This window comes from Lissotriton helveticus, chromosome 2_1, assembly GCF_964261635.1.
Source record: "Lissotriton helveticus chromosome 2_1, aLisHel1.1, whole genome shotgun sequence".
In the NCBI taxonomy this organism is placed as follows: domain Eukaryota; kingdom Metazoa; phylum Chordata; class Amphibia; order Caudata; family Salamandridae; genus Lissotriton; species Lissotriton helveticus.
In genome coordinates, this window is record NC_136059.1 from 788,106,360 (window position 1) to 788,133,653 (window position 27,294).

The 27,294-nt window shown below is 44.1% G+C and overlaps 1 protein-coding gene across 2 annotated transcripts in view; it reads left to right on the plus strand.

Annotated features, from left to right (window-relative positions):
• Positions 1–21,023, plus strand: part of DCP2 (decapping mRNA 2) — a 356,226-nt gene extending 335,203 nt beyond the window's left edge. For both annotated transcript variants that reach the window (XM_078675514.1, XM_078675513.1), the window contains one exon: positions 19,161–21,023. In XM_078675514.1, coding sequence (XP_078531640.1) covers positions 19,161–19,277 — 117 coding nt within the window. In that variant the 3' untranslated portion in view covers positions 19,278–21,023. The remainder of the gene's footprint in view (positions 1–19,160) is intronic.
• The last annotated feature ends 6,271 nt before the right edge of the window (positions 21,024–27,294 follow it).

A 27,294-nucleotide genomic window follows, 5' to 3' on the forward strand; every position in this document is an offset into this window, starting at 1 on the left:
AACAGGAGAGGGACACAGGCACCCCCCGCCACGTACTGGCGTATATTACCTTGCAGCAGAAACTCACACTCAGAGGATTGTCCCAGGAAGAACGGACGCTGAGGCTCTGCTGGAATCGCATGCAGAGGCGGGCGGGTCCTGCCCATCCATATGCGCCTGAAATCCCGCTAGGTATGCTGACAGCGTTTCCACATGGCGGCGACTGGTCGAACCTCCAAGGTTGGGAGGAGGCTGGCCTGCAGATGGTGGGGGACCTATACACTGATGGGGTGCTCGTGCCATACCAGACCTTGCAGGAGCAATACGACCTCCCGAGGGGAGACTACCTACTGCATGCGGCCGTGGTACGCGTGATCCAAGCGCACTGGGGGGAAGGGCTGCTTGAACCCCCAACATCGCCAGTATGCCAATACACGATGATGGCTGCAGGGACGTTCAAGGCGGTCACATGTCTGCACTCCAGGCTACTCGAGGATAATTTGCAGCCTCTAACGCGTCTAAAAACCCAATGGGAGACGGACCTGCAGAGGGAAATCCCGGACACGACGTGGGCTCAACTGGTTCGGAGAACCAGGAACAGCACCAGAAACGCCCGCTTCCAATTAATACACCTCTATATACTCCATAGGGCCTACCTTACCCCGCATAAAATATCACGATATTTTGGCGCGATGGACGCAGCGTGCCCCAGATGTGCGCTATTAGGTGCGGACTTACTGCACATGTTGAGGGGCTGTCCACACCTGCAGGACTTCTGGAGGGAGGTAGGCGACACCCTGAACGAGGTCACAGACAGGGATCTGCAATATGATAGTGCGACTACACTCTTACACTGGTTTCCACACACACGCAAAAACAAACTGACGGGCAAATTCATAGACATGGGACTACTTATCGCAAAGAGGGAGCTCACCAGGGGATGGAAATCAAAGACGGCGCCGACACACCGGAAATGGCTGACCGAGTTTCGGAAATGGGCAGCGGCAGAGAGCACAATCAGATACCAACTAGCACGACGGGGGTCCAACGAGAAAGCTCAGGAAACGGCACTGGCATGGGAAATCCTAGTCCAAGCACTCAGGGACAGTGCAGTGGAGAGCGAGGAGGAAGGGGAAGCGGTAGACCCAGGGATCCAGGGGGAGGCGGTGCCATCCCTTGCACCTACCACGGACACACACACTCAATGATTCACTCTAAACTCCGTAGCTCACCAACACACTTCAGTATACTACTACCGGACACAGGCACTGGACACCACAGAACACCGGAGGGGAGGGGGGAGGGAAGTGCGAAGGGGGAGGGAGGGGTAGCGTCCCAATGATGCCAAGAATCGCAATACACACTGATCAGATGCTGGAGGGGGGGGGGACTTGTTGATATAAAGTTAAAAGCAGATGGCGGTTGACCACTAGACGTGCTGACACTTAGTAGTGGAGAGGATGCACTGATTGCGATGAACGCCACCCGGCCTCAGGGATGCGGGTTATAAGGCTGTGTACATACTACCTAGAAGTAATGTGAGAATCTGGGGTCCCGCGCAAACATAATTACAAATATACTGTAATGCTTACATTGGAATCTGCAATAAAAATTGTTTTACAAAAAAAAAATGAACTATTTGGCCGGCACTGTTGGGCCGACCAAACAGTACATGCGCACTTTGCATGTTCCTACCAGGCTGCATTACACAGCCTGGTGAGGAACATGCACTGGCTCCCTGTTCCAGTCTCAGCGCAAATCCACAGTGCTAAGACCAATCGCAACGCTGCACTGCAGCATTGTGATTGGCCCAAGGGAACCTGTTTACCGGGTGCTTCTTGCTACCGGCCGGACTGGAGAAAGGAAGGGGACGCAGGGTAGGCGGCGGCCGTCCTTTCCGAGGATAGTGTTTCATTTCTGTAGTAGGGGATCTCTGTGTACAGTCATAATCTAGTGAATAGTCCCGCCCATGTGCGAGGAGCCCGGCAATCAAAAAAATTCTCTTCTAGTTGTCAGAAAATTGCAGAACTGCAAAGACAATTAAGAGAGAATTTAAAGACAAATAATGCAGCCTATATCCACAGGCTACACTGTCCAGTACTTCAACTAGAAATTCCACCAAAAAAAACACAAACAGCACAGCCTGCCCAGTTTCTCCCATAGAGAAACTTGCCTCTACCAGTAAAAGCCTCTGGAATGATAGAGAGGAAGGCATGGACAGACAAGCCCCATAGGCTGCCATTATGTGGCTTAAATAGGATACTGTGCCTTTAAGAGAACTTTCCAGAACTTCTCCCAGTATCCCAGAATGCACAGCAGGTCCCTCTTACTTTCAGTTCTTTTTTCCGGCTCCTGCTAACAGGACCCTGGTGCATTGAGCTCTCCCTTTTTCAAGGGTTTATTGGAATTTTGTGCACTTTTGGATTAAAAGTGTTTTCAGTTTGTGTACTTGGTGTTTCCCTTCACTCCTGTGTATTTGTTCAGGCTTTTTAGGGCTCTAAAATGCCTGCTCTTTTCGACAAGTGCCCAGCATGTGGAAGGAAGAAGGCCAAGTCTGATCCACACGACGTCTGCATACTCTGTCTCCCTGAAGACATGTCCCTGAAGATTGTGACATCTGCCAGACCTTCACTACAAGGACCCTGAGGAACAGGGTGAAGATTAGGCTTCAAGGCCTAGAGGAGAGACGACTGCAGGCTGCAGGTGGGTCTGGGCAGGCTGGGAAGGCTCCCTCTGCCTCTGCTGAGGCCTCGGGGGGGCTCCCTAGAGGCAGGAAACCTAGCAAACGGTCCCGGTCTCCGTCGACGTCGATTGCATCGACGACGACATCGAGAGGGATGGCGACGGTGTGTTCCCCATCTCCCCGGGGCTCCGGGTCGAGACAGCGTGGAACGTCGACGTCGAGAGGCCTGGGTAGGCCGCCGTCAAAGTCACCGCCGACGGCGTCTTCGTCGTGGACGTCCGCGTCGAGTCATCGACGTCGAAGAAGGACCGACCGGCATCGGCGCTCGCCGTCGAAGCGACACCGCCGATCGCCGTCGAGCAGGCGGTCGCCGTCGAGGGGCTCCTCGACGTCGAGGACCGCGAGAAAACGGTCGAGGCATAGGAGGAGTCGACGCTCGTTGTCGAGGACCGACCGTTCGTCGTCGAGGTGGCGGCGTTCGGCGTCGAGGAAGACGCACTCGACGTCTAGGAAGCGGCGTTCGACGCCGGAGTCACGGGGTCGACGTTCGACGCCGGAAAAGCGACGCTCGACGTCGAGGAGAAAGAGATCGGCGTCTCTGAGGCTTTCCGCCTCTCCTAAGTGGCGTAGAAGGAGTTCTGGCGCCAAAAGCCACACTGGGTCTGGAGAAGGACGCTGGAGGAGTCGCTCACGTACTGGAGGGTCGGGCTCACAGTCCCCTCCCCCGAAGAAGTCACCGGGCTCGGTGTACTCGGTGGTTTATACACCACCTCGGCCTAAGACGCCTCCCCCTTTGCCTAAGGAGGATCCTCCCATCAATCCTCCTCTGCCTCCACTTCCGCCACTTCCTTCAGCGGGACAACCTCCGCCACCGGTCCCACCTCATGGGCCCGCGCCTCGGTCGGAGATGCCTCCTGTCCTACCACCGAGATCGGTGTCCCTGCCTCCGCTCCCTACACCGCCTAAGGGGACTCCAAAACCTAAACCCCAGGATAGGCCACGGAAGACGCCTCCACGGAAACCTGCGGAGCGCCCACGTACTGAGAGTTAGCGATCACGTTCCAGGAGGAGGCAACGATCGCGCAACAGGTCGTCCACACGGTCGAGACGGCGCCACAGGAGGCACAGGTCTCGTTCCCGGACAAGGTCTTCAGGGACCAGAGACTATTCCCCGACTTTGTCGGAAACACCGGAAACATGGGTTTCACCGATTGATGATCTGGTGTCTTTCCATGACGTCCTTTTACGGGGTGCAGCAAAATTGGGCATCTCGCTGACGGTGCCCACGCCCAAGACATCGGTGATCTTTGAGACACTGCACCAGAAACATCTGTCTCGGCCATTACTGCCACTGGTACCGGGCCTGGAAGAACCGGCCATGGACCTTTTTCTCACCCCGGCAGTGACTAAGGCGGCCCCCTCGAGACTGCAGAAGAAATACTGGGCTCCCGACTCGGATCCGGCTTTTCTAAGGGTGGAACCCCCTCCAGACTCTGTGATTGTGACGGCGGCTCGTAACCAGCATGCCACCACTCCGTCCTCCACAGTTCCGCCAGATAAGGAATCCAGGTGGCTGGATTCGTCTGGGAGAAAGGTTTGTGGGACGTCGTCGACTTCCATGAAGGCTGCGAGTGCCACGGCCTTGTTGGGACGCTATGATCGAGCACTCTGGGAATCTCTGCAGCAGTTTGTGGAACATCTGCCGCGTGATAAGCGAGAAGACTTCCAAGAGGTGTTGAATGATGGGATGTTGTTGGCGAATCAGGTCATCAGTGCCGCAGCCGGCTCTTCCCTGCTGGCAGTGCATGGTTTCTGCCATGGAATTAACCAGCGAAGACACGCCTGGCTCCGCCTCACGTCATTAAAACTGGACGCACAACAAAGGGTTGCCAATCTACCATTCTCTGGCGAAACCCTATTTGGAAAACATGCGGATGACGAAATGGCCCGCATGAAGGCGGAGGCCGAAACGCTCACGGCTGTGGGTTTGGAAAAACCCAAGGAGACCAAGAAGTCGTACCAACCGTTCCAGCGACGGTTCGCTGGCCAGGGCAGAGGGTGTGGCCAGTCTTCAAGACAACAGCAGCAGCAACAACAGCAGCAGTTCCGAAGACCGTTCCAGAAGCGCCAGAAAGGCAGAGACGGCCACCAGGTGGCAACAGCGACTAAAGGCCCGGCCGGGTCTAGGCCCTGAGCGCTTACTTCCCCTTCATCCGTTACCCACTCCGGTGGGGGGAAGCGTTCAATTTTTTCTGGCAGAGTGGAGAATAATTACTCGGGACAAGTGGGTGCTGAATATTGTTTGCAATGGATACAGTCTTCGGTTCACCAGCCCGCCTCCATCAATCCCTCCAGTCAGCTCGCAGTTTCAGATGAGCGAGCTCCAGGCGGAGGCCGATATCCTGTTAAGGAAAAGGGCGATAGACGACGTACTTCTGTCTCAAAGAGGAAGAGGTCTGTACTCCCGGTTCTTCCTTGTTCGCAAAAAGGACAAGAACGAGTTCAGACCCATTCTGGATTTGCGACAAGCAAACAAGTAGATTCGCAGAGAAAAGTTTTGCATGCTGTCATTGCATCAGATTTATCCTCAGCTGCAACGGGGAGACTGGCTGTGTGCAATAGACCTACAGGATGCATACTTCCATGTGCCCATTGCACACAAACACAGGAAGTTCCTGCGATTCCAAGTCGGCGCCAATCATTATCAATACACAGTACTGCCATTCGGACTGAAGTCTGCGCCGAGAACATTCTCAAAGTGCATGGCGGTGGTACCGGCACACCTGAGGAAGTACAAGGTGTTTGTCTACCCGTACCTGGACGATTGGTTGATCAAGGCCTCCTCCTTCTCTGAAGCGCAAGCACACTTCCAGAAGACGTGCGTTCTCTTGAACAAGCTGGGGTTGCACATCAACATGTCCAAGTCGGTCCCGACAGTGCATACAGTACTTGGGAGCCTCCATCAATACGCTGTCAGCAAGCGTGTCTCCTTCGGAGGAGCGACGATTATCACTGCTTCGGAAGGCTCAGGCTCTTATGACCACTCCATCCACAACAGTGAGGACGGTGTCTTCTCTACTGGGATCGATGGCCTCGTGTATCTTCCTGACACCTCATGCACGACTGCACATGAGACTGCTGCAAGAGTGCTTGGAGGACCAGTGGGATCAGAGGAAAGGATCTTGGGACGACAAGATACGACTGTCTCTGCATGCTCTTCAGTCTCTGAAGTGGTGGTGTTCGGCGGAGAATCTCCTGAGAGGGGTTCCCTTCCACAAGGACATTCCCACACAGACTATCGTGACGGATGCGTCTCTCCACGGTTGGGGGGCGCACTCCGGAGACTTACAGATTCAGGGGACGTGGTCACAGGCGGAGTCCACGTACCACATCAATTTCCTGGAACTCAGAGCTGTTCACTTGGCGCTGAAGGCCTTTCTTCCGTCCTTCCAGACCAACTCTCTGCTTGTACAGACGGACAATACGATCACGATGTATTACCTCAACAAGCAGGGGGGCTCGGTATCGCGCACCCTGTCGCAGGAGGCGCAGACGATCTGGCACTGGCTTCTGGCCAGAGGACTGACGATAACTGCTACCCATCTACCAGGTGTGCAGAATGTTCAGGCAGACGCACTGAGCAGACTGATTCAGGAAAACCACGAATGGGTCATAAACGACGAAGTACTAGGAGAAGTCTTCGCAAGGTGGGGGACTCCAGACGTAGATCTGTTCGCCACCACCGAAAACAGCAAATGCCGAGACTTCGCCTCCAGCTACTACCAGCCGGGGACGCTGGGGAATGCGTTATGGATCAACTGGTCGAACAGCTTTCTGTACGCTTTTCCACCCATTTCCCTGATTCCGATGGTGCTCATCAAGCTGTCCCAGTCCAGGGCGCGGATGATACTGATTGCCCCGGAATGGCCCAGACAGTGGTGGTTCACGGACCTGCTTCACCGGTCTCTCCTTCCTCACATGCGGCTGCCGTGCAGGCCGGACCTTCTCACGAAGTTCGGCGGACAGATGTTGCACCCCAACCTCTCGTCTTTGAGTTTGGCGGCATGGCTCCTGAGATAGTGCAATATGGTCATTTGAATCTGCCAGAAAATTGCATGGACAATACTGAAGGAGTCTAAACGACCTTCCACTCGGACTTCCTATGCTTACAAGTGGTAGAGGTTCTGTATCTGGTGCCAATCCAAGAACTATGACCCTACGACGTGCAAGGAGGATGTCATTTTTCCTTACCTTCTACATTTGGCGCAGTCTGGCCTTAATGTTCATTCCATTAAGGTTCATCTCGCTGCTTTGACTGCCTACAGGAAATGCCCTTCACAGACTTCCTTCTTCCAGATCCCTGTGATCAAAGATTTTCTGGAAGGCTTGAAGAAAGTATTCCCTCCTGTCAGGCTTCCTTCGCCTTCATGGGAACTGAATGTGGTGCTGTCCAGATTGATGAAGGAGCCTTTTGAACCTATTCATAAGGCTTCGTTGCAGCACCTGTCCTGGAAGGCGGCGTTCCTCGTGGCCATTACATCGGCCCGCAGGGTGAGTGAAATTCAGGCGTTGTGTTGCCAAGAACCTTATACTGTATTTCATGCTGCTAAGGTTGTTATGCGTACTCACCCTAAATTTCTTCCCAAGGTTATTTCTGATTTTCATGTCAACCAGACGATAACTTTGCCTACGTTTTTTCAGAATCCTTCTTCTCCAGCGGAAAGGTCCCTGCATTCCCTGGATGTTAGGAGGGTGTTGAAATTTTATCTGGATAAAACCAAAGATATTCGTAGGTCAGACCAATTGTTTATCAATTATGGATCGGTCAGGATGGGTCTTGCGACTGCTAAGCAGTCTATCTCTAGGTGGATTGTGTCCTGCCTACAATTGTGTTACCAAAAAGCTAATAAGACCTTAGGGGGTAAACCTAAGGTTCATTCCACCAGGGGCAAAGCTGCCACGACAGCTTTGCTCCGTAATGTTCCTATTGCAGAAATCTGCAAGGCGGCCACTTGGAAGTAGGTCCATACCTTTGCTAAGCATTACTGCCTGGACACTGATGCCAGGGCAGATGCTCAGGTTGGGCAGGCTTCACTGCACAATCTGTTCGCACAATAGTGGTGTTATTTCTCTTTTCTCCACCGCCGCTTTGGTGTGGGGGTGGGCTTGCCATTCTATTCACTAGATTATGACTATACACAGAGATCCCCTACTACAGAAGGAGTAGTTTCTGTCCTGTAACTCCAGTTCTGTAGTAGGGGTATCTCTATTATAGTCATTAGCGCCTCCCCGGTGGAGAGAGAGATGTTCATGAAAGGAATGCTGCAGGTCTGGCGTGTTACGCCTTCAAAAAGAACTGAAAGTAAGAGGGACCTGCTGTGCATTCTGGGATACTGGGAGAAGTTCTGGAAAGTTCTCTTAAAGGCACAGTATCCTATTTAAGCCACATAATGGCAGCCAATGGGGCTTGTCTATCCATGCCTTCCTCTCTATCATTCCAGAGGCTTTTACTGGTAGAGGCAAGTTTCTCTATGGGAGAAACTGGGCAGGCTGTGCTGTTTGTGGGTTTTTTTGGTGGAATTTCCAGTTGAAGTACTGGACAGTGTAGCCTGTGGATATAGGCTGCATTATTTGTCTTTAAATTCTCTCTTAAGTGTCTTTGCAGTTCTGCAATTTTCTGACAACTTAAGAGATTATTTTTGATTGCCGGGGTCCTCGCACATGGGCGGGACTATTCACTAGATTATGACTATAACAGAGATACCCCTACTACAGAACTGGAGTTACAGGACAGAAACTACTACTCCTTAATTAATCCCCCCCTTCTGCCCTACCATTCCCATCTGGTAGCAGCCGCTACTGGATCTATAGCCATTAAAAGGGGTATGGTTTTTTACAGTGAGTATAAGGTAAAACCGTCCTTTTCATATCGGTTATGCAATCAAAAATAAAGTCGTTAAGCATTGTAGTGGTGTAAGAAAGGTATTGAAAGGACCAAAAAGCCTTGGACACCATGGGACATTTTTACCTTTTGGGATGTAAAAAGGGCATTCTAGTAGTTAGTATAACGAGCGTACCTCCAGCAGACTGGATGTGTCAGAACCACTGTTGGTCATTGCAGGGGAACAGAATTGATGGAGTGAAGAAAGAACCACAGTCTGTGGCGAGCAGCCAACAAAATATAGGGTTTGCATAACTGACACATTTAGAGGATAGGCGAGATGCACCAGAGGTCAGGGATGTTCTACACATATGCCTATGTGCGAACTGTGGGGAAGGAAATATTTGTCGGATTGTCAGGAACAATTTAAAAAAACTGAGTTGTGGGCCAGTCTCTTAAGCTAACCGTCCAGGAGGTCGGCAATGGCATACAGAGGAATCATTTTGGGTAAAGGCCATCAAAAAGTGGGTAAGAATAAGAGGGAAGCCCAAGTAGAAAGCATGCATAATAGTCGGCACACTTCGGAAATGTGGGGATGTGGAAACGGGTAAGTAACACAGTACATTCACAATAAATAAAGTAACAGAAAAGACCCGGTCTTTGGTACGAGAAAGAAAGGTCACTGTAGGGACATAGGTGGACAGTATAATAGACAGAGGGAGATAAACGCGCCCCATGGCTGAGCTAAAGGACAGCCTACATGAGGACTCAGAAAGACGCAACATGCATAACTTCTATCTCTTCAGTAGATCGTTTGGCGGAAATGTCATTCACTGTAACTCCGCTCCAGTCATGTTCTCTGTGACGTCTTCATTTCGGTAGAAGGTCACTACATCCATTGGTACAGTCAACTGTGCACAGAAAGCTGGGCAAGTCATCATGCTTGATGAGATTGGAGGTCTTGCCATCATTGGAAATGATCATAACAGGTTCAAATAGGCCATATTTGGTATTTCCCTGCTGAAGCCTGAGCCATTGTAGGCAACTTCTTCCTCTTAACAAGAGCATGCCAATCTGCCTGATTTTTCCAGGAGTGCAACATCATTTCCAACATTAGAATCCGCTACACTTTGGATTTTGCAGATACAACCTCCCTCCAAATAAAAACTAGTGTCCTCATTCAGTTTCACACGTGGTGGCTCATTTCGGTGTACTTTCCAGAGATCTGGCAGCATCTCCTCATTTTATTGTTCGGAGGTGAACATGTTTGACCCATAAGTAGATAACATACTGGACAAAATCAAAAAAGGTATGGAGACTGTAAAGGCTGTGGTACACTGAACCAACAAAAAGCCAATTAAAAAAAAAAAATTGTTATTAGGGTATTATTTGTGAACTGCTTTATGATGAGGCCCACAAGATAATCAGGGGTCCCCCAGATTGCGATCAGTGTTCGACAGAAACTGCCCAAAAATAAGATGAGGAGCTAGATACTTTTAATTCCTCGCCCTCAGTTTACCAGGAGCCTAATTTTAAAAAAAAACAAGGCTTCCTTAGAGAAGAAATTGTGGGTTAGGAGTTTGGTATTACACAGTTGGTCATGCACAATGAGCTTTGTTGCACCCATATCTATTCTTCATTTTTGGTCCGAGGTCTTTTTTAAATTCATGGTGAGAAAAACCTGTATGATATTGCAGTTCAAATATGAAGTGGATGAAACACCCTCAAATATGGTCATCTTAAAAATTTAGTCAGCCAAACTAGTGAGTTTGGTCCCACATGGTACTTCATCAGGGCTGCACAAATGCATATAAAATAAATGTTACATATGTGCATACACAAATAAATGAAAATAATCTTTATATTAGCTAATTTCATCTAGCACTCTGAAATCTAAATGTAGTATTTCATCATTATTAAAAACAATGTGATCATCTTTCATTGGTTCTGGAGCAGCAGAGGAAAAACGACAAATATATTACTTAATTGTAAACATTGTGTATAGTGCATATTAATCTCAAATTTAACAGTTACCCACATCTACTGAGCAAATAGCCTTCATAATAAACGATTAAAAAAAATTCCATGAACAATTCATTAATTCACATAGCCTCTGTTTTAACAGTTTTTTAGATGTTATACTCTATGATATAATACAGGTAATAAAACTCCCTATGTATTAACACTTCCCAATCGGTGTGCATGAATGAAGAAAATCCAACACGTAGAATGACAATAAATTGTATTTACCTATACCCAATCCAAGCGGAAGAACCCCAAATAAATGGAATCAGTAATACACATTTTTAGGTCTCGCGACCTATCAATAAGCATGCGCATTGAGCGGAGCGAGACTATAGGGGCTTAAACAGACTTTAACTAACTGGCGATTTGATGCTGTGCCAGTGCGCTTTTAGGTCAATGCGCAAGCGCATTGACCTAAAATGCGCGTGCACAGCATCAAATCGCCAGTCATCTGTTCTCCAGCATCTCTTCCCGCTCCGCCCCACAAGCTTCCCCCAGCGTGCGCTCTGCCTGAGCCGCACTCCTCCCACACCTTTGAAGTGAAGCTTAGCTTCACTTCAAAGGCCCCTGCTGCTTCACACCCTCATGCCGCTCTCCCCGCTCCGCCCCCTCCCCTGCCCGCCGTGTCGCATTTCTCCTCCCCCCCTCCCCACAGCAATGCCCTCCGTCTTGTTTAGATTTCCCATCTCGAGTTTCAATCTCCAGCGTGGCAACATTAGAGCAGTGTTTTAGTGAGTATATTTTTCTAGTATTTTGCCACACATTAGGTTATTATTATTTGTAATCGCTAATGCTAACATTGGGGCTCTATCTCCATTGACTTAGATTCATTACTGCTATCGGTTGGAAATATAGTAGCAGGCTATTCCTTCACTTCCGGTTTGAGTAAGTGTGTTACAGATCGCCTGCATCATGACACGCTATGTTTAGAGCGCACGGTGCTACACGTTGGTTTTACTGTGTCACTGTTTTTCCGAATACAGTTGCATTTTCACTCCACCCTGTGCAATATAACACACGGGCATGGTTTGTGCCCACTTTATTTTATTTCATTTCACTCAATATACAGTGTTTACTTTTTTCACAAGTTTTTTGTGCACTTTCACTAAACTAACACACGGTGTCTTTCTTTACTACTGTTATGAATTGACTTTTAGCTGGTACATCCGGTGTTATCTTTGACTCTTTTGTTTTGATTCAGCTATTGCCATTATAAATTACAATAACTTTAATTTAAGAATTAATTATAAAAAAATGTAAAAACCATTTTGATTTGTAATATCAATACATCAAAGTCACGTTAATACAACACATATTGCATTACAAATGCTATAGGTGTCACATTTGTGAAAGTTAAAACTATTGGCATTGTAAATGACAAAGCTATTAAATTCGCTATTTTCAAAACCAACACATAAATAAAAAATGTGTCATTTACAATACCAATAGCTCAAACTTTCCTAATGCGAGACCTATTGCATTGCAAATGCTTGTTATAATCACAACTCTTTTTATTTGAACACCAAATAAATCAGGATCTATGAATCTTGAGTGGGGAAGATGGTTTCAAAAATCATTTTATGTATGGTATAATTCATTCAAAAAGGAAAGTATCCCCCACCAGAGGCATACTATGATCTTCCACTTGAAGGGGCCAAAAATGATGGCAGATTGATTCTATACCCTCTATTGGTCTGGTCTCAAACTTGTACAACATTTCAAATTCTAGAAGACTGCTGTACTCATAATCACTGAGTCTATTGACTAAGTAAATTTGCTGTTAAAACTAGCATAATAAATAGACATGATTTTTCTTTCAATCAATGTCCCATAGTACGATTCATGTAAAAGTAACACCAGTTAAATCCTTTCTGGCACTGGTATTATATACTGATGTATTGTGTCCCTCTAAATCAAACATAATAGTTGTTACGCTCATCTCGTAATCCACCTTTGATGATAGTACTTTTGACAATGAGTATTCCAAGATAACCAACCTATTCAGACCACTCACCATGAATATTCTCAAAAAGCCTGTTTATAACTGTCCCATAACAGCAAAAACGTTTATAGGTTAACAATTGATATGACACTGTCCTGCCCATAATTTTCTATACAATCATAGATTTGTATCAATACTAGGGATGGAAAAACTGTGATCAATGGGAGAAAAAAACCTGTTAGAGTGAATCATCGTGGAAAATAAATGACGGTAAAATCAATGTGTGTGAATCGATAAATTGCTTAATATTTAGCTATATTCTGCCATTAACTTGTTGAAATTGTGACAGTTAAGCACGTAAATCAAATTGTTAGTAAGGTAATACTAAAAAGAGAAGTACTGCTCATGGCGTAATCGTGCTATCTTGGGACAGGTAGTTCAAAGACGTTGCTATAGTATAGTGGCACGTATTTGTACATCCAGTATAAATCCTTAACCTGTGCATCCTGAAGTAAACAATCTCTACCACCCAATACCTGAAGCAAAATCAGAATTTAAAACATATTGTATTACTAATTTAATCATGTAATGTCACATGACGCTCCTCTAGCGCCAAAGAGCTTCAACAAGCATACTTTAAATTGTAACATCATGCAGAAGTAAAACATAGTCTCCTATAGTCGTAACCTTAATAATTAACCGCACTGTACATTTGCTATGCAAACAATCTATACATAACTGAGTCAAAGATTTGGGTGTCGCAGGTTCAATCCTGCTGCAAGTTCAAACAGCCGTTTTTTTTTACATTCCTACTACTAGCGTTTATAAACCCAGAAAAATGTAGATTAGTGTTCAAAGATGGAAATAGAAAATAGATTTGAGAAATGGCAAGGTAATTCCTCCATCTTCAAGTATATTCGCAAAAATTGCAATTTAAGGGTAAAAAAGAATATATATATAATACCATACTCCAATCAAACATATAAAGTCTCCAACAATATCTAAGAACCACCAAGGCAGCACAGCCATTATTTATGTATCTATCCTGGGTGTTTTATGTGCCTGGAGAAAATACAATATTCTCAGATGCAAATAGAAGTAGAAAATGGAAGTTAAAATTGCCACCAAATTCCACACTCTTCAAGTGTATTGAAGTTGATTGTATCGTAGGAGTAATACAGGGTATTTATAGAATATAGCATTCACTTATCAAACATATAGAGCAGTGGGTCTCAAACGTTTTAGAACCGTGGTTCCCAAGCATTTTAGAACTATGGCCCACTTTTTAGAACGCTAAACGTTCCATAGTCACCTGCCATTTAATGGATACGAGGAGGGGCGATTTTTTTCAATATAACTAAAGCTTCTTGTGGTAGTGCATTGCCATTTACAGACAGCACATTTCCATAACCTATAATAATAATGTGTGGAAATCAGGTTTTTGGGACTATTTTCATTTGTGCATCCCTAAATAAGATATCTTGATTTGTTTAGATTCTAATAACATATCTGTTTCTGGTACACTTCAGATTAACAAAAAAATATTTTAATTTTTCTTTCCCTAACTGATGAATGCATGCAGTTTTTAACATTTTGTCGTGTGTTACAACAAACATTCCACAACTTTTCATTTCACACTCCCTGTAGTCCAGCAACACTGTCACATAATTTACTTTTAAAACTCCTCTCACTTTACCTTCAGAGAAAGAAAAGTAAACACCAATCCCCCAAGTTAAAATAATAAACAGCTATTTGTCAGAAGACACAGGTTGGCATGTGACCTCTGTCTTTGAAGCACTGGCAAATGTGACAAGATAAACACAAAATGTAAAGGCATCTATATTGCTTGGACTTTGCCAACCCACCAAAAATCAACCTACGACCCACTAGTTTTGTAGTCCCTTATGTGGTGTGCAAAAGGAGGCAAGAGCTCGTTCATTCTCATCGCTGCAGTGTTGGTATGGCCAAACATGATACCCTTACTTTTGGAGATATCCCTAGATTCACATTAAAGACTGCCCTTGTGTCCAGATTCGCTTGATCAGCCACAAGGCCATCTCCTTGATGCAAATGCCAGGCCCCACACTCTCGCAATCTGGCACCCGAGAAGCAACTCCACAGGAAAGTATGAAACTTATAAGAGACGCTAGACTGCAGAGTGCTAGTGAATCTTATACAACTAAATGGAAATGCTATTTGAACTACTGCAATGCCCAAGATGGCAATCCCCTTAAATGCACTGTTTTTGCTACCCTTTACACTCGCAAGTGGCCCGTTTGGCGCATATGTCCATACATGTTAATTTATCTGCAATTGCTGCATATGTTCAAAATAGAACACCATTTTTTTTTTTAAGTCGCTGACATAAAAGTTTTCATAGAATGGTTAAATTGTGTAGTTTGCCATTTGAACTTCTCCATTCTTTCCTTCTTCAGTTCTTCTCAAGGAAAGCGTTGTCCTTGGTTGTCATCACTTTCCAGCTTGGGAAGTGTGAACTTCAGGCTCTGTTAGGCGAAGGGCTACTCTTGTAGATTCAAAAGGATACAGTAGTACCAGGCACCCATCTTTTTTAAAAATTTTTTACTAAAGGTGGTCTCAACTTCCTATGTCAATCAGTCTGTTGACTTATGATGATATTTTTCCAAAGCCTTAATCGCGGTAGGGTCTTTCAAATTTTAGATGTCAGAAGGACTCCCTGTTTTATCTAGGCCGCCCTCTTGCAGTCGAAAAAACAAAGCAACTATTTGTTGCTTTTGCCTCACTGCCTCTTGGCAACCAGTGTTAAATCTGGATTTTTCAAGGTGGATTGTTAACTCTGTTATGCTAAAGGTAAACTCTATGGGCTCTATTCACAGAGGTAAATTTACACATGTAAATGTACTTATGCGTGAGTGAACTACTGCACTTATTAGTAACTTTACACTATTTTGCTATTCACCTTTTCGAAATTTGTGCTAGGTGCAGTACATGTCACCTCCTCCTGGTGGAGCCTCCCTCACCAGGAATTGGAAGTGTAAAGTTACTACATGGAGGCGGGGGTCTCAGCCACAGGGGCAGAGATCTTCCTCTAGTAAAGTATAGGAAAAGGTATTAAAGTTTAATAAATGTTTTAAAAATATAGAAAACTCTTATGGGCCTATTAGGATGTCGGTTGGAAGGCTTCCGGCCTCAGGCCGGAGGCCTTGCGACCGATATAGTCTGTTTCAATTCCGACCGACTGATTTTGATTCAACCGATCCGAATTGAAACTGGCCGATAATTCCAGCTGGCTTCCGACGGGCTCAAGGAGCCCGTTGGCCAGTCGTAACTGGCCCTTAATCCAAATAGACTGATTTATGCCGTACATATTACAATGCACAGTTTCCGGCAGGGTTTCCATGCCGGCCTTTCCGACATGGTAACCGAGTCAGAAAGCGTGTTTGGGGGCCCCTAGCAGGGCCCCCTTTCCTTTACGGCCTCCGGTTGGTGGCCGAGGGAGCACCTATGGTGCCCCCCTGTAAATCCCTGCATCCTGTGGCAGGCACCTTGAGGTGCTTGCCACGGGGTGCAGGGATTAACACCACCTCCCGTTTACCTCTGCGAGCATGTACTATGGGCGATTTACGGCCGTAACACATGCTCACATAGGAAGATGTCGGAATGCTATCGGACCATGTGCCGTCACATCATAATGAGGAGGTAGGGACAGCCGCCCGGAGGTTGGTCAGACTAGTACTCCAAGACTGCTCGCCTGACATCATGATAGGCCGCTTTATGTGAAAATACTTTTATATTTATTAATAAAATAAATTGTTAGAGAAAAGTAACCTAATTGTCTAATAAATTATTAAATATTTAAAATATATTTATTTAATTTAAAAATGATATCCCTAAAGATTTCATTAAAACAAAATTCCACCTTCATTAATTTTTTTACCTTGAATATTTATTAAAATTTAGTAAAAGGTATGTATATATATATCTTTTTTAATACTAATAACAATTTACCATTTAGTGAACTTTTAATACTCAAGTAACCTAATTATTTTAAAATATAATAATTATTAATTAATATAATTTCATTTATTTTAATATTATTTCCAAGGGAGTGTTATTTTCAGTCCATGCCACCGTTATCTATTTAAATATTATTTCCTAGGAAGTGTTATTTTCAGTCCATGCCAGCATTGTTTTCAATGATTCAGAAAGGGGGTGGTGATGGACAGAGCATCTGAGTTAAACAGAACACTCATACCCAGTCAAAAGATCAGGGCTTGATCCATCACCGTTTTTTAGCTCACTGCACCATCCCAGTTCAGAACCCGGCTATATGCAAATTAGTCTGACCCTGGCCCAGTGCATCATGGGAACAGGGCAGACCAAACTACCAAGCCAATTCTGTTCTGATTAACTCAGATACTCTGTCCATCACCACCCCCTTTTTGTAATTATTTTGGCCACCATGAGTGTGGAAGGGTATGCTCAGACATGAGTCCCTTGCTCATTGCACCATCAGGATTCAAGCAAGCCGGGCCGAAGACGGCTGTAATGCCAGAAACCGGTCCCCGGAAGCTTGTTTCCTTTCCAGTGAAGAATTGGCTTGGTAGTTTGGTCTGCCCTGTTCCGATGATGCACTGGGCCAGGGATAGACTAATTTGCATATAGCCAGGTTCTGAACTGGGATGGTGCAGTGAGCTAAAAAACGGTGATGGATCAAGCCCTGATCTGTTGACTGGGTAGGAGTGTTCTGATTAACTCAGATACTCTGTCCATCACCACCCCCTTTTTGTAATTAGCATTGTTTTCAATGGCAGTACTTGTGAGTGGTCATGTCTGGTGCTGGATTTACTCCAAGGCTGTGCTGGAGTACATTTACTACATTTGTGGGACTGTTTTAAGCGATAGTACCTTTAAATGTGCAGTTTGTAAATAGCAGTGAGCTTCCTCCTGTGTGGATCGAGGATTTTGTTTTTACATGTCCCTGCCTAAACTCCTCCCATTTAGGTAGAAGCATTCCCCATTTTCCAGGCAACCTCTTGCTGTCCGCTAACATTTACTACTAAAATATAAACCTATGCGTGTTAACAACTTGACATTTGTGACGGAGATCTCCACATAGAAATGATGAGAGGTGGACGTCTCTGCATGTACGCTTTTGAATTATATTTTGTAGTACATGTGTAGCACTACTAAACATACTACAAAATGTGGTTTGTGAATAAGCCCCTCACTGGATAGAACCTATAGCGTATATTGTGTTCACAAGAAGGCAGTCTCAGGAGCTTTTCCTTAGGAACATAAACATCAACAGACCTACGTGAGACTGCTACTGCTCCTCACGTCATAATTTTTATAAACACTGTTGTGTGGATATTCAAGCCTGGTAAGAAGTAGTGGTGGATCACGTAGTGCTAAAAACATTGTTACATGCATCTTCTTTAGTAAGACTTAAACTACTGGTTCACACTTTGAGGACTGTTTTCAGTCTATGCACCGCATGTGATCTACAGCAACACATGCTGCAAATCAAAACATTACTTGCAACAATTGTTTTGCAGCCTCTAGTGCTGTAGATTCACATGTGCCCTTCTTCCCTCCCCAGATGCAACATTGACACACTTTTCTGTACCACACACCTCTCACACACACCCACATCCTTCCAAGAGGCAGCGGGCCGCTCCTATTCCTGCATTGCGGCCAAGACTTAGAATGCCCAGCCCCTCCACCTCCACACAGCACCCTGAAACCCAAATACCTTAGGGGTGACAATGTTGCGTTATACAAATGCTGATTGATTGATTTTAGTACACAGACTTCAAAAGCTTCACATCTTCATACATTCAGTCGCTTATTGTGGGGATAGTGCACAAACTAATGAGGTGGAATCTATGTCCTTGGGGTATTGTGGATTTCCGGGAAGGCATTGTTAGTCACTTTGAAACCGAAAGCCCTTTTTTGAAGATAATCTAGTTTTACTATTCCGAACGTATCACTAGAAGGGTGAAGTATATGTAGAATATGATCTATAGCACTACAAGCTGTGAACTACTTGTTACAGTTAAGTAGTGTTTTCCACTCCAGTATTGGTATTTTTTTTTTAATTCCCATGCGGCCCATCTTCCTTGAGAAGCCAGTTCTGTTAAAAGAATCTAAAATGTAATTTAAATTTAGGAAAGACAGATCATTTCTGAATTGCTAGAGCACTTCTATCGTTATCCTGATGTATTTATTTTCTCTGGTGGGCCCTCTATATCTTTTTCCTATCACCATACAAAAGCCTATACCTAGAATCCAAATGAGCATTTTTATCACATATATCTTTCCATCTGCATATAAAAGTCTTTACATATGTGCCACGAATTTTCAGTGCTTGCAAGGGCCCTCTGGTCAGTCTCGGCTGTAATTCACTTTCCGCCCCAGACTTGAGTAATTGCTTATGCTTTGTTCACTCTTGTCAAGGATGTTGTCTCTTAATTATCCTTAGTGGTGAGGGTTTCTTGTTTCATTGTGTGTCCCCTAAGACTGTCTTCCATTTCTGATCATCCAAAGAAGAGTACAAATCAAGAAATATTTAAAAGAGTAGTCTTGCTTTTCTTATTAAACCTGAAGTACTGTTTGCTTCTAATTTATTGTAGTGCAAATTAAGTGATTTATTTTTTCTTTTTAACCAGGTACAATGTATGATTTGTACTGCACCAATGAAGACCAGATGTTGGACCAGCCTGAAGGACATTCTGTTGCATTCAGTGGGCACTGTCGATTCACTTTCTCATCCAGAACATTTTTAAGCTTCAAGTTCGATCATGATGCCATTATGAAATGTTTTGATCTATGACAGCAATTTTGACGCTGGACAGTGATCAAGGACTTTTGGCACTAGTTGAGAATGGGTTTTTAAATTGCGCCTTACCTTTCTCAGGTGTTTTAAAACTGTTCAGGGATGACCCTCATTTCTTGTTGGGTTCCCTCTCCATGCAAGAGAAGTGACGAACCTACATATTTTTATGTTTATTGCACTGTAAATGCATACCTTTCAGTGTTTGATTCAATTGTTATTTATGAGGCATCACAAACCGATTCATTCTTTGTTATCAATGAATTTGATTATTTAACTTTGTACTTTTTTTTTCTACTGTTGTTTTTTACGCTCGTATGAAAAGTTTACTCCCTGGATGTATATTCAGACATCACAATGATGCTTTTTTTCTCCAGTATCTAGGCACGATCGTGATAATTACAACATTTTTTTTTTCGCCACATTTTGCTCTGTTGTGTACTACATGTACATTTGTTTTCACTCTGTGATCTAATCTGGTAGAGACATGTTGATGAGAGTAAAAGGTGTAGGGTTTGTGGCTGTCTCAAAGAAATATAATCTTGAACCTTGTATTGGTCTTTTGGAAACCGGACTTTGTTTATGCCTACATAGTTTGAAATTTGCACAGTTTGTCTTTCAAGTTCTGCCAGCGCTGTTATTTGAGACCTTTACCTTCACAGTATACATTCACTGTATTGTCTGCACGCTAATTGTTTTTTTAATCTGTATTAGCATATTTTCTGACTTGAATCCATTTGTGAGAAAGAATTTTCAGTGTATCAACAGGAAAACATCACCTCTTACATCCGTTCTGCTGTTTTAAAAAAAAGAACAAAAGCAAAGAATTACAATTTTTTTGAATTTACGTTATTATGTACAAAATAGACATTTGAAAATTATAATTTAGCAATTTCTCTTCCTGTTGTGTCCTGAAGATCTGCATAATTTTATCGTTCATTAAAGCAGAGTTTCTCTCCTGTTGGCTTTTTGGGACGCATGACACCCAAAACCGTATATAAAGATTGGAAGCAAGCTCTCTAGGTGTCACAGAATATGAGGAAATCAAGGAAGAACGTTGTCTAAATGAAAAAGTCCATCTGCTGCTGAACTATAAAACATTGTCTGCCTTGTACAAAACAGTTGCTGTTCTCAATGATGATTAAAATGTGTCATTTTTGTAAACAGTGGCAAACAAGATTTCAAGTAAACAGTTCAATTCTATGGACATCAGCCTTTTTAAATTTGGCATCATAATTGTTAAAGTGTTCGTTTTTTAGCGTTGTTTCTTAATTACATTTTTGGTAGGCCTAACGAAGAGGCTGTGCCGTGTTAGCCAGGGGGATGGCATGATATGCTGTAGCACCGTTTAATGGGTATTCCTGAAGTTGACGACCTTTAACAGGTTTGAGAATAATGCAAATCTTTATCTCAGTTTATACATGCAATATATTGTGTGGTATCCACAAAATTAGACACCCTCTGTGCGTCTCCTCTAAGTTATGCACAGGTACTCTGCACTTGATGTTTTATAGGAGACAGGGTGGAAAGTTGCATGTATTTCTGTTGAGTTCTTTTTTTTTTTTTAAATATAAAACAGGGAACCTTTTTATATATAAAACAGAGGGAAATTGGGAAGAATTGCTGCCATTATACCTAGTTCCTTTGGAATTGTTAAGTGTATAAACTAATAAAGCAGACCAAGCAATGTGACATGTCACTTTGATTATGGAGTAGTTTTCTATATAACGGAAGTGTATTCTGCCTTACAGACTACTCACTCTCAAGAGTAGTGAAAGTGGGAATATAAATACAATTTGCATAACTACACTATATTATCTTTATTACTAGTCTTGTCACCTTGCCATTATTTTTTACCGTCCTTGGCTGTATTTCAAGTGCAGGCCGATTAGAAATCTGGAAAACTTGGCTATAACTGTGACCCAAAAACTGCAGACTTTGTCAGCGGTTTGAGAAACCTTTGTCTAATCCAATAAGAAGCCAATGCTGTCTACCCATTTAATGTCCGCTTCATTTAGGGACTGGTATGAGAGAAATTAAATTAGAAAATAACCCTTGGAAGCTAAACTTGAACTTTCAGGGGTTCACAATGTGTGACCAGGATTAAAAGCTAGAGTATTATTAATTTGTGCAACCATTAATGTAGAAGATGGCTGTCGTTTAAAGAGGAATCTTCTGACCATTTGGGGGCCTAGTCATAGCGTAAGCATAATTGGCATGATTGTCTTTCTGCGAATTGGAAATGGGCTATGCTTGAATTCAAAGAATAGCACGTTATTGTACAGATTCTGTCATTTATATGGCCTAACAGCACTTTTGGCAATAAACTAGTTTCATATGTTCCCGGGATTATCAGCACAAACTGGATTCTATTTCTGCTTGTGATGATGTTAGGAGTATTTTGTGCTGTCTTCTTCTCAGTTGGGTGGCTATGTCTTATTAATTTTGATGTGGATACCACTCTAGAGTACCACTCTAAAGTAAGAGCTTCAGCTGTTTTTACTTCAGGGTTAAGGCCAGAGGGCTTTTACGAATCTTCGGGATTGGAAGCCCTCCATTTCCTCGCAAATGGAGATGTGTGGTAAGTATTGTTGGGGTACCCTGATAGGAAAATGATGGTATACTTGGGCTATGTTGGGTACCGGATAGTTCTGTCCAGTGTGTTTTGTTGAATGTTAGTTGGTCTCCTGCCTTCTGTTAGACATTTGTTAGACCGTTGCCGTCTGTGTTGCAGCGTTCATTAGCTTCCGGTTGCAACTATTTGGTTTCACTCTTGCACACACTTAACTGAGCTTGGTGTATGTTTATTCCAAAAGAACCTAGTAAACTTAGACCTAGTATTTCAGATGATAACTTGAGCTGAAGCTATGCAGCATTTTAAGGCAGGCATGCTGTTGCTATTTGACTCAAGTAATGGGCTTCTGGTAAGCATATCCAACTAGATACGGTTGTCCTGACGTGTGGGCGTACATTGTGGACTTTCCATGTGCTAGTGCTGTAAAGTCCTCATTTTATTAAAGACACAAAAGTGATTATCATGCTTTTTTATGGCTGTTTAATTGCACATTAGCCAGATAGTAAAGGTGAAACAATCCACAAGAAGAACAAACTACAATAACCAGCAAGCCCTCAAGCTGGACTATAAATTCTAACGACACAAGTATATTATCATAAATATCCCCTTAATTGTCTATCAGTCTTCCTTTCTGGATGCTACAGGGTTAGTTCAATCTATGTAGATCTAGGGAAAAGAGAAAGAAATTGCAGTTAGGGAACAGAGGAAAAGCTATGATTTATTATCCGATATACGCTGTATCAGTTTTGACTGGTGAACTATCGATGTGGAGCTGTCAACAGAGAATAAATAAATAATATCCATGAAAAACAGGAAGTAACATATAATACCAAATATTATCATAATCCATTATGATAAAAGTCAAATGATACCTAATGCCGTTGCCCGTTTGAGACTTAACCCATTTAGCCTATTTTTCTAATGTGGCGGATGATCTGGAAATGTTTTATGAAATCAATGAATTGTCCAGAAGACGTTCTGAGAGAATCTGTGCAAGACTTGGTTTTTTTCAACTATCTTACAACGCACACCTTAAATTTGTTTGGGAAAGCAGGTCATTCCCCTCCTGAAGAGTGTTTTTGTTAAAAATGGAACGAAAACTTAGGAGTAAATAGCCTGCCTGTTAGACCCAAATGAGGCTATTCATAAAGGAAACTTACTCTTGTGGGTAAATTACACATGTAAGTATACTCTTACACGTTTGAGTAACTTTGCTACTTTTGGCTGTTAACCATTTACAAGTGTACAGTTACTCAAGGATAGACTTACAGGTCTCCATAGCTGAAACAAACAAGCATTTACAGTGCCTTAGGTCTTGTATTTGTAAGAGTTAGAGCTATTGGTGTTGTAAATGACGCTATCTTTTACCAATGTGTTTTAGTTTTGAGTGGAGGGGACGTATAAACAAGCATTTGCAATGCAAATCGGTTTCGCATTTATGAAAGTTAGAGCTCTTGGCATTGAAAATGACAATGTTTTTTACATTTGTTTCTTTGTATGCAGGGGAGTAATGATATTTGCATAGCACTATTGCCATTCGTATGACCTCACGGCCCTGGAGAACCAGAAAATGGCAAATGGGTTATGAGGGAGGGGAAATGAGAGTAATAGGCAGGCTAAAAAACAAAAAGTAACACCATTCTGGAAATAGCAAACACCCGGAGGGAATGCAAGATTTAAAAAAAGTATGTGAAATGTAAGCAGGAGCAACATAGTTACCTCAACGCTTTTACACTTATTTGGAAATCATGGAGTGTTTTTGCCTGAAAGCTAAAGAACAATACTGTAGGGGTGGAAGGGAACTGTTTCAATGTCCATTCTTATATCCTTACAAAATGTAAGCAGTATGGCTTAAAAAGACCACATCCCTGAACACATTTTATAAACTAAAATGATGAAAACCGCTGATGAGGATCATATTAAACATTTTCCACTGTACGCATCAACAAGGTATTGCAGTACCTCCAGGAATGGTGTACTTCCCCCACCCAGGAAAAACAATGTTGTTCAAAGAAAGACAAGAAACGAAAGTAGCGCTTCACTGGCAAACTCTGTAAAGTGGCGCTAGTGTGTGTGGTTGTGAATAAAACCAATCTGGCCACTTTGCAACCACTCTGTCTCGCTTCATTTAGTGTTGTTTTTTTTATTATTTTACGTATTTTGATCCTTTTTTTCCTCTCTGTCCCAACCAAGGCTGCAGTTTGAATATTAAAATGCCTGAAAAAGACAACATTTGCAGCCAAAGTGTTTTTTGTTTTTTGAATAGATATCACGGGGAAACAAATAAAGGGAGAGTAAGAACCATTTGTTGAAGCAATAGTTTTCAGCAAGTGAGGAGGAGCATGACAGAAAGAGGGGGACTAAGAGGAAGAAAGCGTGGGGCAGGGGGCAGCTCCAGAACTGGAGAAGTGAGCACTGTTTTTGAAAGAAGAGAAAGGAAAGTAGCGCTTCACTGGTAAACTTTGTAAAGTGGCACTAATGTGTTTGGCTGTGAATAAAACCATTCTATCCACTTTTCGTATTTTTAACCTTTTTTTTTCTTTTTTCTCCATTCCAAGATGGCACTTTGGAATAGAAAATGTCCAAAAAAGACAACATTTGTAGTCAATGTGTTTTTTTTTGGGATCCATTTTACAGGGTAACAAATCTAGGAAAGGAGAGGAAAGAGGTTATAAACCGTTTGTTGAAGTCATGGTTTTCAGCAAGTGAGCCAAGGAGCAAACCTAATGACATCAGATGTCCTTGTTGGAATATGTTAGGGTGGTGAGCTGCCACTTTGGAACTGGAGAACTGGTGCTCAATTAAAGTGTTCCAATACTGTCCAGTCGGGTTAGCGCTACAGCTGCAAAAACAAGCATTGGCATAGCCGATAGGTCTCGCCTTTGGGACCTTATAAGTGTTTAGTTATCCAGCACAATATCCTTGGTGTAACAACATCAACTGTTGCACGGCTAAACACTTATAAGGTCCCAAAGGCGAGACCTATTGGCTATGCCAATGCTTGTTTGAACATGTGAAACGGTTTGCCCATAGTACATCAGACTGCATATCTCTGCCGCCAGAAGCATTTATTGAAAGTGATAATTTTTAAATAGAAGGTGAGAAACATTTCTGCCCTCCGCCGTGATGACAATGAGATAGCTGAGAGGCAAGTCAGTTGTCATGTGTACCCTACATGTGGCTTAGATTCTTATTATAGACATAGCAACATTATAGTTTAGCAAATAGTTTATAGATTAATAAATCAAACACGTCTGAGATTTTTGTGCACATCCTGAACTCATGTATTTGAACGTGGTCTGATATATGATAATGAACAAAAAAGGATGCCCTGTGACAAAGTATTTGCCTAAGATCACTCAATTTGGCCAAGTAGGGAAGCTAGGATCGAGCCCAGATTTTCCAGTTTCACAGTAGGCAATTTAACCATTGGTGGTGTCTGTTTCTGAATTCGGAAGTTAATGCTTTCTCCATAATTCTTGAAGATGAGACTATAGAGTGGGTAACAGGCAGAATCAGCATTTTATTTTAAGCAGTGTCACATAAGCCAAACCTTTCCAGACGAAATTTGGGCACTTCTCAACAAACAGAAAATGTAACTTTTCTCTGACACGGGGAGATTTGCAGATTTACATAATTTGTAACCTGGTTTGTAGCTCCTTTCCAATGGGGTCTTGGGGGCGACGCGCGAAGAGCGTTCGCACCCGGGCTAATTCGGGCATTGGTATGCCCCGCTGATGCTCGCGGGTGGGGGTGCGCTGGGATTGGGCAAGAGGGCGTTAGGCGCGAGCGCGGAACGTAACGTTCCATGTTGCGCACTTCGAGTCGGGAATAAGGCGTGAGGAGGCAATTTGAGTCGGCGGCTCGTTTTAAGGTCTCGTGGCGTTAACCGCGCAAAAGCGCGGTCTAGACCTATTGATAGCGACTCAGCTTTCCAGGAGACAGGACCTGGCCACGCGCATTGGATCGGAGCGGGCCACGCGTGCGCGAAGGCGCTCGCTGTGGCCATCTCCTGTCTCCTGGGAAGTTCCAACACACACGCATGCGCACACACACAGAGACACACGAGCGATCATGCACGTACGCACGCCCACATACATACAGAGACACCCCCCGTCGCACACAAACACACACGCGCGCACACACACGAGTGCACCGAGCCCCCCCCGCCGTGGCACACATACACACACGCGCGGGCACACACACATACACGAGTGCACCAAGACCCCATCCCCCCTCCTACCTCCTACAACTAAGGCCCACTTACTGCAACTCCGGACTTCAGCCGCCACCGCGGGGCTCTCCCTCGGGCATGGGAGCCCCGCGTCACCACTGCTCGTCCCCTGGCTAGCCACTCCGTGGGCGCGAGCTTCCAGCACGAAACGGAAGTCCCGCCCCACGGTAGTTTTCGTCACGCGCACGTCTTCGTTTTTTTTTTTTCGTATTGCACTTGCTTAATGAAGTTTGTGTTTAATTTTCAGATGGGACATGGTCTTTAAATGCATTCAAATTCTTCTAATTTTACCTTCTGCGGGGCTGTCTTGCAAAACATGATGGCTCATCTCTGTGCCAGAATCCCAAAGGAGACCTAGGTGTTAACTTCGAGGAGCTGGTTTTGCACCAGCTCATGTTTCTGATTTTGCTCTGGACTGGCTGCATTAGCTGTTTGAGTGCACCGGAGTTCACTCATTAAAGCTCAGACCCAGAACCTGCCAAAAATCCTTCATGACACAGAAGGGATGATGACGGGGCCGGTCATTGCAGCACAGGCCTTGCTGCGTGGTAAAATTAAAATTAATTCCTATATTGTAGATCACGATTACCTCCTTTGTGTAGTAATGTGTGTGCGTAACACTAAGAGCGCGGGCTTGGGGGTAGAAGCCACCAGGGCAGGACAATGCTGAGGGCTGTGATGGGGACAGTGGAGAGAGCGGGCACAACTCTGAGGGACAAGACAGGATGGGACACCGACGGGCATTCCCTCAGAAGACGTGGATGATATAGCGGTAGTATGTAGTTGCATTGATAAAGTGCCTTATACCCTACTGTGGGGTGCTGAAGCGCTTTATCAGATACACCAGGGTGAGTGCTTTGTTGGAGGGTGCTAAACTTGCTGTGAGCCTATGTAGGAAACGTTTTGGTGTCATGCACAAGTGGAGAGAGTGATGTTCTTATAGTGCCTTGGGCGTAGCGCTTCGTTGTGTGATGGAGGAAGGTCTAGTCACTAGTGAGAGGCAGCATTCCCAGACTATATTAGCTGTCTGTTAGAGTTTACTCTGTATTTCTCTTGTTGACTTTATGGTGTTTGCTGAATATTTTCAATTCACCTCCTATGCTGTATGTAGACTTAGTCACTTAGACTTTAAATCTTGTGGGTCTGGGAGAGATGGGGCAG